Raw genomic sequence first — 12603 nt, forward strand, 5'->3', positions numbered from 1 at the left:
GGCCTGTGCTGTGTCAGTGAGCCTGCCAGGACCAGCCAGGCTGGGCAGTGGAGTGCCGTTCAGCCTCCACCCCACTGCAGCCATCTGCTCCCTCACACACAGACCGTGCCTCCTCTCACCCTGTGGTTCCTCCCGGAAGTCCATGGAACTTCTGCCGCTGACATTCAAAACAGTGGGGAAGGCTCAGCAAAAGGGAGGGCCGTGGTGAATACCCCCCACCCCCACTCCCCCGTAAGGGAAGGTCTGGGTGCGTGAGATGATGCTTACAGCTTCACAGGCAGTGCATGCCTCTAGCAGTAATTGGGTAAAGGAGGAATGTCTCTTTATCCCTTCTGGGGAAACAAACTGCCCTGGGTTCCAAGAAAAGCAGGAGAAACCGGGCATCCGGGTACAAAGCCGGGAAGATAGCTAGTGGGAAGAGAAAGGCTTTATTTTGGCAGCGGCTGAATACCAGATCACATTTGTGTGAATCCCAAGGTTGCTGCCTATTTCTGCAGGAACAGGCAGGGGCCTGTGGCCAGAGAGTTGGCTGACCTCCAGAGGATGAGACGACCTACTGGACCCTGAGCCGTTGGGCTCCCGCAGCCTTACCGGCTGAGGACACTTTTAGCTGAGGATTTGAGAAGACTTTCCTGCTTGGTAGCCCCCAGCTCAGCGTAATGCCAAGTTCAGTAAATGATTCTTAAATGGAATCAAACTCAAGTGATTAGCCTACTGAAATTCTTATAATTGTATACCTGAATATAGCCTGGGGGAGGCTTGTAGAAACTTTTTTTTTTTTTTTTTTTTTTTTTTTAAAGCTGCAGATTATTATCTGGACAGGTTAACACTGGGAGACAGAGGAGCAAAAAGGGTCTTCAGGGGGCTAGAACCAAGAGCAGAGGCAGGGAGTAGAGGAACAGCTTTGCTGAGCAGGGTCTCAGAGTCCCTTCCTGGAAACCCAGTAAACGTGTTTACCTTTTGGTTACCTGACAGAGAAATGGGAGTGTCCCAGAAGAGTTGGTGGTGGTAATGGTGGTGGTGGGAGACGCTCGAGGGACTTGTACACCTGCATGGAAGTTTGCAGTATCTTAAATAGCTGTGGCCATACATGTGTTCCTGGTTGCTGAGGGTGAGCAGCGAGCGGGCAGAAGACTTGGGACACAGAAGGACTTGCCAGGATGTATATGTTCAAGGCATGACAGATTGCTGCAGAATCCAGGCTGGAGAAAAGAGGAAACAGTAATAATAATCATTTCCAGGCTCTTTACACTTCGGTAACACGTTTAATCTTCACAACAATTCTGTGAAGTAGACATGTTTGCTACCTCTATTTTATAAATGAGGAAATTCAGGAGTGCCCTGGCTCATAAACTTAGTAAAATGAAAACAACGGATACAATATCGAAAGCATCCTAGTGTCTCATCAGGATTAAAGAAACAATAGCCACCCTGTCACAACGTGCTCTGGTTGCCCAAGGTCTCCCAACAGTTGCAAACTTGTTTTGTGATTGATGGATTTGAAGGCAGGAGATTAGTACAATACATGAGAAATTGCCTTAACAATTTACAAGCAAATTAACGAGAACTGAAAAAGAGAATTCTCTGTTCTTGTGTTAACCAAAGCTGGGATAAAGGAAAAATAAGTTAGTTGCTTGCTCGGGAAATTCCTACCCCTGGAAAATAAGAGTTGAAACCACTAAACAGCTTCCCAATCAAGAATAACAACTTGTGCATCAAAAATGTTCCTCAAGACCCTTCCTCACTGAACCCATGTATGCAAAGCCATTGTGTCATAAACTCTGCTTAATTCCAGTCATTTCCTCACCTTGTAAGATCTCCTTAAAAAATCACTTAGCCCAGGTCCTTGAAAACCTGAACCTATTCTGCCCTACAAGGTGGTGTTTATCAGTCTGTTTTTCTGGAGTTAACAGTTGACATTAAGCATATATTTAACTATATAGCTGAGGTGACATTGTGAACTTATCAGTAAGTTGACCCAGTCTTAGAACAGTCTTATGCGTGTAAAACACATGCATGTGGATCCTTCCTGCTGCAGTGATCTGTGCTCCAAAACTAGAGCTTGAGACTTATCAACTGGGGATTCCCAGAGGGACTGCTTCCCTGTAGTAGAACATGGTCATTACAATGTCTGGCTCAGGGACCTCCAAGTCCCCGAACACCTGCAGCCCCTTGCATCCAAGGTCCCGTGAAGTGTGTCACCAGACCCTGTCAACCTGGCCATACAGACTGACCCAGAAATAGAGTTCTGACAAAGGCACCTCTATATGTCATAAGTAAAGAGAAGAGAGGTTTCTGAGGTAGCTGAATATGAAAAATTAGACGAATAAAGATCCCCAGATAGAATGGTAACTCACCCAATCTTATTCTCTTTGGGCGTGAGAGAGGGAAGAAGGAAAAAAATAACAGTAAAAACCAAGAGAAGTAAAGAGAGAGCAGCAGTAGAAATGATTGGATGCTGAGAGGGAATCTGAGTCACGAGAGTGCAGAGTGCCTAGGGAACACCAGCTGCTATGTTCTGATGTGACCACAAAATGCTGGAGCCACAGAGCTGCTGGTGTATCCTGGAGAGCTGCAAATCACGTCCCTGTTCTCCATGAGGCTTGTGGTGTGGCTGATGGGGTGATTGTTGTAATAATCATACAATAATAGTAACATTCTTATATATATTTTTGCTGATATACAATTGAACACAATCATATGCATAGATCTTAAGTGTTCAGTTCTATGAATCTTGGAAATGGTATATACCCATGTCACCACCAAGCAAAACATGAATCCAGAAAGTTCTCTTGTGCTCCTTTCCAGTCAATCCTTTTTTTTTTTTTTAATTTTTTTTTTAACATTTATTTATTTTTGAGACAGAGAGAGACAGAGCATGAATGGGGGAGGGTCAGAGAGAGGGAGACACAGAATCTGAAACAGGCTCCAGGCTCTGAGCTGTCAGCACAGAGCCCAACGCGGGGCTCGAACTCACAGATCGCGAGATCATGACCTGAGCCGAAGTCGGCCGCTTAACCGACTGAGCCACCCAGGTGCCCCAATCCTTTTTTTTTTTTTAAAGTTTATTTATTTTGAGAGAGAGAGAGAGAGAAAGAGAGAGAGAGAGAAAGAGAGAGAGAGAGAGGGAGAGAGAAGGGCAAGCAGGGGAAAAGCAGAGAGAGAGGGAGAGAATCCCAAACAGGCTGCATGCTGTCAGCAAGGACCCCAACACGGGGCTCGATCCCACAATCCATAAGATCGTGACCTGTGCCAAAATCAAGAGTCAGACATTTAACCAACTGAGCCACCCAGGCGTCCCTTATTATAGTTTTAACATGCATTTCTCTGAGCATCAGTGATGTTGAGCACATTTTCATGTGCTGTTATCCATTAGCACACCTTTTTTGAAGTATCTGTCCAACATTTTTGCCCATTAAAAGAACATTGGGTTGTTCATCTATTCCTTGTTGACTTGTAGTCCTTTCTATATTCTGGATATGGACACTTTTTGAGATAAATATTCTGTACATATTTTTTTGTCAGTCTGTGGCTTACCTATTAATTTTCTTATGGCTGTTTTGGGGTGCCTGGCTGGCTCAGTCAGTAGAGCACATGACTCTGGATCTCAGGATCGTGAGTTCAAGCCCCACATTGGTCATGGAGCCTACTTTTAAAAAAAAAAAAAAAAGTTAAAATTTTTTCTTATGGGTGTTTTTTGATGAAAGAACTAACATTGTTTTGGGTAGCAGGCACTGTATTAAGTGCTTTATCAGCATTACCGCACTTGATCTCAAAATTTTTGTAAGTTAGATATTAATCTTCCCATTTTTACAGATAAAAACATGAAGACTGAATGAGGTTAGGTAATGTCTACACAGTATAGGGATGGGAGAGTATCTGAATCATTCAGCCCATTTCCAGAGCCTGAGGTTTTAGCCATATACTAGCCTTTGGGTTTTTACCCTTCTGTGTTAATCATAAGCCCCATCATTGAAGGCTGTGCATCTGAGCCTTTTTTCCTGACAACCTGAAAGAGCCTCATTGAGGCAGCCATGAACTGCAACCCTGGACAGTGCAGACCTACTTCTGTAAACTTACAATGGTGCTTTAACCACTTAGATGGTAAACAGCCTCTGAGGATGATGCCAGAGTGCTTTATGCCATCACCAGTTGCTCTAAAGACAAGAAATTCATCGTGACCCTACTGACCAGCTATAGAATCATTGGCACCATAAAATTGCTTTGAAGTGAGGTTATAGAGTTTAGAGAAGAGAGGTTTCTTTCTGGGGAGTCACTCAGATTTGAGGCTTGCCTTATCCTTTTCTTAATTCTCCCTCATTATTCACATGTATTATTTACACACAATAACCACCTCTCAGATAGGGCCCTCTGAACCTTGCTGGCCAGTCTTTCTCAATTTGGGTGGTATGGTATGGATAGCCACATCGCCACTACTAAATATTTATGTACATTGTTATCTTAAGAATCTCCTGTGTCCAGTAAAATATCATTATCTGAACTTGTATTACACAGTTCTTTGCCACAACTCAATGATTTATAAGGTCATGATGATAGGAATACTTGAATGTGCATAATGGCAACAAGGAATACCATGCACTGTGAGTGCTACACTAGGTAGAAGAGTGATGATCTTCTATAATCTTCAGGGGACAAAGTGCTTGGGGAAGCCTGAGTACTCTGGGCAGTACAGAACACTGCAACAAAGGGAGCAAACGGGGCTTTCCTAAAATAATAGGTGAAGAGTAAACTCAAAGGTGGAGGCCCTGCCCTCAGTGGGAGGTCTGCAATAAAGCCCCCCCCCCCACCCCCCCGCCCTGCCTCCCACGTGGTGCTGTTTAATGTGCAGCTGACAAAGGGTAAAGGAGGTCCTGGAAATGTTTACAGGAGTGCTCCAGAGTTTAACCTCCATCACCAGCTTCCTGAGTTTTGTGTTCTGGGCTCCTAATGAGCAAGATGGTGTTGCTCTCACTTGAAATGATTCAGTGTTTATCTTGGCTTGATCGGTCTCAAAATAATCATTTTACAAAGATGTGCAATGCCTTGTACTGCTATTTCCTCAAATTCACGTTCCTTTTCATTCACTCTTAAATGCCCAAATTGGGAACTGTAAAAGGCTACTATTTTTGGTCATCTGACTTTCCACTGGCATTAAAATCCAATAAAACAGGCCAGACAAAAACACCCTAAACCCTTTTTGCCAGTATGGGGTGAATGTCAAAGCATTTTATGGGTAACTGAACAAGTTCTAGTTCAACAGAGGAGACTAAATGTACAGGACAGCAGGGGTGCCTGGCTGGCTCAGTTGGTTAAACATCAGACTTCGTCTCAGGTCATAATCTCACCATTGGTGAGTTCAGGCCCCACATCAGGCTCTGTGCTGGCAGCTTAGAGCCTGGAGCCCGCTTCAGATCTGTGTCTCCCTCCCTCTCTGCCCTTCTCCTGCTCACACTCTCTCTCTCTCTCTCTCTCTCTCAAAAATGAATAAACATTAATTTTTTTTTTTAAATGTACAGTATAGCAAAAAGTTGTCCTTACTGGCTGTGTGATTTTGCGTAAATTACTTCATCTTTCTGAGCCTCAGTGTCCTGGGATGATAATAATGCCTATCTTATATATTCATTATGGACATTAAATGAGGTGACAAATATATAAAAAGCCACCCAGCATATAATAACACTTATTAAATGTTAGTTCTACTTCCTTTTGTGTCTGGGCTTCATTTACTTCATCTATAAAGTAGGATTTACCTCGTAAGGATCAAAGGAGAACATGTACATGTAGACACTTCGTAGGTTGTGAGGTTCTCCATGTGGTAGTTATTGTGAAACAGGTCATTGTGTTTTCATCATATTTGAGTCAGTCACTCCTTTGTCTTCCAGATATTCCTTAATGTCAAAACAGAACATGCATGAGAAGTTATCTGTCGGTCCCCAAACCTCCATTTTGAAGGTGCTGGAATATAAAGTATCAGGGTTAAGAGCTTTAAGAGTTAGTAGAAAAGAGAAGAAGAGCATTTTAATAGGAGGGGGGAAATGCCTAAACATTCCTCTAGACTAAAGGAAATTTAGAGGACTATTTTCCAAATTCAGCTCAAAAACCTATTGGATTATGAAAATGAATTGTATGTAGTCTACAATGTTGTAGAATCTCAAAGACCAAGAGGCTCTCAGGTGTTGAGGGATTGGCTCTAAATTGTTTGTTTGAGGGGCACCTGGGTGGCTCATCTGGTTAAGCTTCTGACTCTTAAAAAAAAGTTTTTTTTTTAATGTTTATTCATTTTTGAGAGCTGGAGAGACAGAGCATGAATGGGCAGAGAGAGAGGGAGACACAGAATCTGAAGCAGGCTCCAGGCTCTGAGCTGTCAGCATGGAACCTGATGCGGGGCTCGAACCCACCGACCACAAGATCATGACCTAAGCTAAAGTCGTATGCTTAAGCAACTGAGCACCTAGGTGTCCCAAGCTTCTGACTCTTGATTTCAGCTCAGGTCTTGATTTCAGGGTCATGAGTTCAAGGCCCACCTTGGGCTCTGGGCTGAGTGTGAAGCCTGCTTAAAAATTTTTTTTTGAATTATTTGTTTTGAAATTATCCTCTTATTTCTTGATCACAATAAAATGTTACAATGGAAATTTCAACTGGATACTAAGATACCATAGATTTGACACTCCAAAGGGAGGCCTTGTCACCATAAGCAAAATGAAGAGTTTGCTGGACCCCTGACACTTTACCCAGAGAGAGGTGAGCCCTAGGGGCTCCACCAGTGCAGGCACTGAGGGGCTGTGGCCTTGAGAATGGAATGCATTCTATACTTCCTGAGAGTTGTACAAATGATTCCTGGATGGCAAACTTTGAAAAACCCACAAAAGCTCCCCAAGAGGAAAAGTCGGTTGTGATCAAGCCTTTGACAAGAAATTTGGAAACTTCCCCAGTCACATTAATAAACTGAGGCCCTGAATGGGGTAAGGGAGAAGTTGACCAAAATCCCTTCCCCTATTGTAGATTTTCCCTGGCAGCAGCCTTAAGTCTATCAGAGTTTTGGGGCGCCTGGGTGGCTCAGTCGGTTAAGTGTCCGACTTCGGCTCCGGTCACGATCTCATGGTTTGTGAGTTCAAGCCCTGCATTGGGCTCTGCGCTGACAGCTCAGAGCCTGGAGTCTGCTTCGGATTCTCTGTCTCCCTCGCTCTCTGCCTCTCCCCTGCTCACGCTCTGTCTCTCTCCCTGTCTCAAAAATAAATGAACATTAAAAAAAAAAGTCTATCAGAGTTTTGGTTTTTTGCATTAATCAGGCATTGTAATTACCGAATAGAGACTGAGTATGTGCCCTAAAGGGGCCATAAAAAATTAGTTCCTGAGACCTGAGAGTGAATTGATAAGCCAGGGGTCTGCCTGAGTTTGGGGCAGTTCCACGTTCTGAAGATCCTTAGGAAGTCCATGGGAGCGGGGGGCCTGGGTGGTTCAGTCAGTTAAGCATCTGACTTTGGCTCAGGTCATGATCTCATGGTTCATAAGTTTGAGCCCCGCATGGAGCTCTGTGCTAATAGTGCAGAGTCTGCTTCAGATCCTCTGTCCCTTTCTCTCTCTCTGCCCTTCCCCGGCTCATTCTTGCGCTCTCTTTCTCAAAATAAATAAATAGACTAAAAAAGAAAGGAAGTATGTAGAGCATGTTTTGATTATCACAATAATTAGCGAAGAAAGTGCTATTGGCATTTAGAAGGTTAGAGCCTGGGATGCTAAAAACCCTGAAAATTGCCCTGCTTGAAATGCTAACAGTGTCCGCATTGAGATACACTCATAGAAGCAAGGACAGGAGCATCTCTTTCCTGAGCAAAATTTTAAAAGACAGTGGAAGACAAAGATAAAAGTGTATTTTGATTATATCATAATTCATCATTCATGCTTATTCACCATATCCATTTCATTTGGGTTGAAATGATTTTGTGGGCTCTGTGCAGTGATCCAAGAGTCCTCCTGGGGGCTTGGATGTATTACAGCAGAAGTAGGTCATGGAGTAGGTGAGGGATCCAGCAGAAGAATCACTGACTGTGGGTGTTGCAGAGCCCTGGCCCAGAAGAAGCCTGCTGTGGTAACTGAAGACTGGGATCAGTGCCATGTTTGAGGAAACGGGGCCCGCCCTGGTGTGGTAGGCTGAACAACGTCCTAATCCCCTAGACCTGTGAATGTGTCACCTTACAAGGCAAAGAGGACATTGCTGATACAATTCAAGATCTTGAGATGCGAAGATGAACCTGGAGTTTTGCATGGGGACAGTGTATTCACAAGGCTTCTATAAGAGGGAGGCAAGTGGATCCAAGTCAGAGAAAGGAGATGTGACAACAGAAGGAGAAGATGGAGGAGTGTGGTGGCTCTAGAAACTGGAAGAGGCAAAGAAATGGATTCTCCTCTAGAGCCTTCAGAAAGGAACAAAGCCCTGCCAACACCTTGATTTTGGCCCATGGAAGCCGTTTGGGACATCTGATTTCCAGGACTATAAGATAGTCGAATGTGGGGTCTTTTTGTTTGTTTTTTTATCGTTTTTTATTTATTTTTGGGACAGAGAGAGACAGAGCATGAACGGGGGAGGGGCAGAGAGAGAGGGAGACACAGAATCGGAAACAGGCTCCAGGCTCCGAGCCATCAGCCCAGAGCCCGACGCAGGGCTTGAACTCACGGACTGCGAGATCGTGACCTGGCCGAAGTCGGACGCTTAACCGACTACGCCACCCAGGCGCCCCTGTTTGTTTTTTTAAAGCCACTGAATTGGTGGCAATCTGTTACAGCAGCAGTCGGAAAATCATGCAGCTGGCATAACGTATAATAGAAACTTTCTGACTCAGGAGACCAGTAGATCTCAGAGTTTTTCCTCAAGAGTCTCCATCCCATGACACAGCCTTCCCTACCAGTTTTAAGATTCCAAGGAGATACAAAAGCAAGTCGGTCAGTATCTCCCACCACACCTTGTGTACATTTGCAATCATGGCACATGGCCACTTGACAGAAATGTGTGTGTACTGGGACAAGGGTCCAAAGTAAATACAAAGGATTTCCATATTATCTGCATTTTCCTCACTAAAATTTCTCCTTCTCTCTGCATGGATAGTTGAAAATGTAGTGCATGGCATCAAGGACATCACACTGCTTACTTTGATTTTCACAAGGACCTCCCTCACCCTACTGATTCCTAGACTGGATCTAGTGCTGCCTCAGGTCTTACAGAAGCCTCAAGTAGCAAGGTGAAATACACACTGGAGAAAGTTAGGTGAGCATTGCTGCAAAACAGAAAGAACCTCCCTTACTTGGCAGAGCAGAGCATTTAAAATGGCAGGAATTAGATCACCCTTTGCAATAACCAACTTGACTTTTTTCCTCTTTCTTCAGACCCTAGTTAAATATTTAGCTACAAACTTGAAGATAGAATAAAGCCAGACTTTGAGTTTATTTGACAAGAAAGCTTAGCATCAGATACTTAAATCATTAAGGAGAAGAGACCAGCCTAATGTGCTGTAAAACTAAAGATCAACGAGGAGTCAACCTAGATTCCCTTCTAGCCTGTGTTCTACTCATTTCGGTAGCAAAAATGTTTATTCACTCAGAATTGGAGATCGTGTGCTGAGTATGGATTCCCTGAGAAGGTCTGTTTTCTCTCAGGAATGCTTAGTCTGGCACAGGGAAAACGAAAACAAGTTAAAAAAAAAAAAACATCATTTCTGGATAACAATTTTCTCTGGAGACTTAAAAAAAAGGGGGGGAAATTAAAAATTGCCTCTGCAATCTCATTGTGAATGTCAAATGAAAATGCACAGAAGAGGTGGCCCTGGTAGCTCAGGTCCACGTTTAACTGCCTAAAAAAAATTTTTCAAATGATATTGTGTTTCCTTTTGTCAATCGAAAATTCCAGAAGAAGGAGACTTTTATATGTGTGTTTAATTAAAAAAAAAAAAGTAAGCAGTACAATAGAGTTAATGTTGCACATATGGATCCTAATTTTGCTAAAGTCTGACAAGCCTGAGAAAAATAATCGATGCTATGAATCAATGTGTAATTATGTTAGTATTCCATGTAAACCTATTATTCAATATAGCATGCCTATGGGCCACATTAGATGAAGGTCCAGTTATGGAAATGAGGGCATCGGGCATCTGTTCACAGTTGGGAGGTTCTCTGGCTTTCACTGAAGACTGGCACCTCATTCCTCCATCCTACAACCTCCTTATCCTGGTGACCTTGTCAGCAACCTGTCCCCTTCTCTAGCCCCACCTAGCTATCCACCTCCATGGCCACAGCCCAAGGCTGCCCACAGGGGCTCTGACGACACCCACCAGCTCTTGACCCTAGGGAGACCTCTCTAACCCTGACCCCTCTTCGTTCTTCCATTGTGAGTATCTCCCGCGCCTCAACTCATATAGATAAGATCTCTCAGGTACTCACCTGAAAATCAGGGCCACATTAGTGCCCAAGGCAATGAAAAAGTGATGGTGCCCTTGTCCTAGATGTAATTCAAAAAGGAACTCCAATTTCTGATTTGTTTCTCGTGGTGACTACATTAGTGTTCATTGGTTTGTTTATTTTGGAGAAGGGGTAGGGAGGAAGTGAGGGAAGAATATTCTTAGAAAAAACTTTTTTTTTTGATTTCTGGGTGTTCCCGCATTGCCAGTACTTCAAGTATGATTTAGTCCGCTAATTGGGTAACTGGAATCATTTTACGAGTATTCTTATCCCTTTTGCACACTAGTCCTCCACTGCCCAGCCAGTTCACTAGTTCATTGTGCTCTCATTTTAGCATGCCTCAGAATCTCCTGCGATGCTCACTCTCATTGCCTGTTGCAAATAAGATGGGGTCACAGCCCACCTCAGCTCCCACTGGCCGTGCGGACCTCCCAGGGGCCTGCCGTGACGTGGACTGCTCACTCCAAAGCCCTTAGCTACAGGGTCGGTTCTGCCCTCGCCGTGGTGACTCTGCGGCTTGCAGGCCAGACCTCTCTTCTCATTTCTCCATCTTCTCTGAGACCTGAGGGAAATTCTGGTACCATCCAAGCCTCTTAGGGAAGCTTGTCAAAGGAGAGGCTAGCTCTGTCCCTCTGTCTGTTTACACTTGTCCTACTCAAGTTGCTACTCTAATACAGCTGCCCAGTGGTGGCTCGGAAGAGGCTTCTTCCCAGGGGTTCAAGAGGGAAGCGGGACATGAGTGACCCCTGGCCTCCTCTCCCTCCCTTCAGACCTATCTGGATTTAGGAGTCACTCTCCTCTCCTCTCTGAGTGCTCCTGCCAAGCAAGTGATCAAATTCTTTCCTGGAGGGCAAGCTCTTCTTACATCTTGTAGAATTCCTTCTCCCACCAGTTCTGTAAAAGCCTGACTCCTGCTCTAGATATCTGAGAGGAAGTTTTTAAAATACCGAAACCCTTTTCTCTCTCAAAAGGGTTTGGCTCTTGGCTCTGAAAGCTTGAATTTCAAAACTATTGTTTCTGCTGGTTCCTTTAAAAGGTAGGTACTGAACATCACAACTGAGCAGTGATTTTTTTGTTGTTGTTCGGAACTGTATCTCACCTCCCGCTGTAACAAGCTTTATTGAGTTAAAAAGGATTAGACTGTAAAGAAATAGGGGAATAAAAAAAATACGTTGGGTAATATTAGGAAAAAAACACAAAACCATGCACACAGAGCCCCCCCCCCCCCCCCCCCCCCCCCAGCCATGGGCTATTAGATCTTGTTTTGGCCTGGCCAGCATTTAAAACATTCAACTAGTTGGCGATATTTTCAGTTGGATGATTTAATCTAAAAAGCTGTATTTCTGCCTTCTCTTGGAGTCATGGTGACCTTGGGCTGTGGCAGTCACCAGGATCTGGCCTGCCCCAGAGGTCAAGGCTGCCCACCCCAGTTTGTTGAAGCTCCTGTTCAGGGCCCCTTGCACATTCCCCTCCTGGCCAAGCCCCAGAGGGCATTTGTAATTTCCGCCCTCAGTAGCAATTTTCAGCCTCAATCCTTCCTGTTGTACCTCTTAAGTTATTCCAGAACTTTGTACCTTCCTTAAACTCCTTACTCTCCCCCAAGCCCACTCCCCTGCACTCTCACCAGATGACCTATTTTGTTGAGAAAACTGAGGCCAGAATTACTGACTCTTCTAGCTGCTGTCCAGCCTACAAAGTTCTCTACATCCATGTTGGTCTTGCCTCCACTCTCAGGATGGATAGTCTTCCTTTTGGTCAAAGCAACCTCTTCAGTTATGCTATTTGAAAACCATAATGTTGGGGTGCCTGGCTGACTCAGTTGGTTAAAGCATGCAACTCTTAATCTCGGGGTTGTGAGTTCAAGCCCCATGTTGGGAGTTGAGCCTACTTAAAAAAAATCTAATTAAAAAAAAAGTAGGCAAAAATAAATAAATAAATAAATAAGTAAAAACCATAATGTTTTTTATGATTATAGAAATGACATACTCTCGTAACTGTTCAACCAAAGTTAAAAATAAAAGTAGTCCCTTCCACAAACCCACAATGATACTATTCTCCAAAAGTAAATGCTGTTAAATTACTGTTAAATATATGACAGGTATCCTTCTGATTTGCATACACAGTTACAACCACACATAAACTTAAATATATATGCAT

At 43.9% G+C, this 12603-nt stretch overlaps 1 protein-coding gene across 1 annotated transcript in view; it reads right to left on the bottom strand.

Annotated features, from left to right (window-relative positions):
• Window positions 1-656: 656 nt before the first annotated feature.
• Window positions 657-12603, bottom strand: part of DAPL1 (death associated protein like 1) — a 48786-nt gene continuing 36839 nt past the window's right edge. Inside the window, exon 4 of the mRNA XM_060626819.3 lies at window positions 657-1202. Coding sequence (XP_060482802.1) covers window positions 1071-1202 — 132 coding nt within the window. The 3' untranslated portion in view covers window positions 657-1070. The remainder of the gene's footprint in view (window positions 1203-12603) is intronic.

This window comes from Panthera onca, chromosome C1 (assembly GCF_046562875.1).
Source record: "Panthera onca isolate mPanOnc1 chromosome C1, mPanOnc1 haplotype 2, whole genome shotgun sequence".
NCBI classification, from domain to species: domain Eukaryota; kingdom Metazoa; phylum Chordata; class Mammalia; order Carnivora; family Felidae; genus Panthera; species Panthera onca.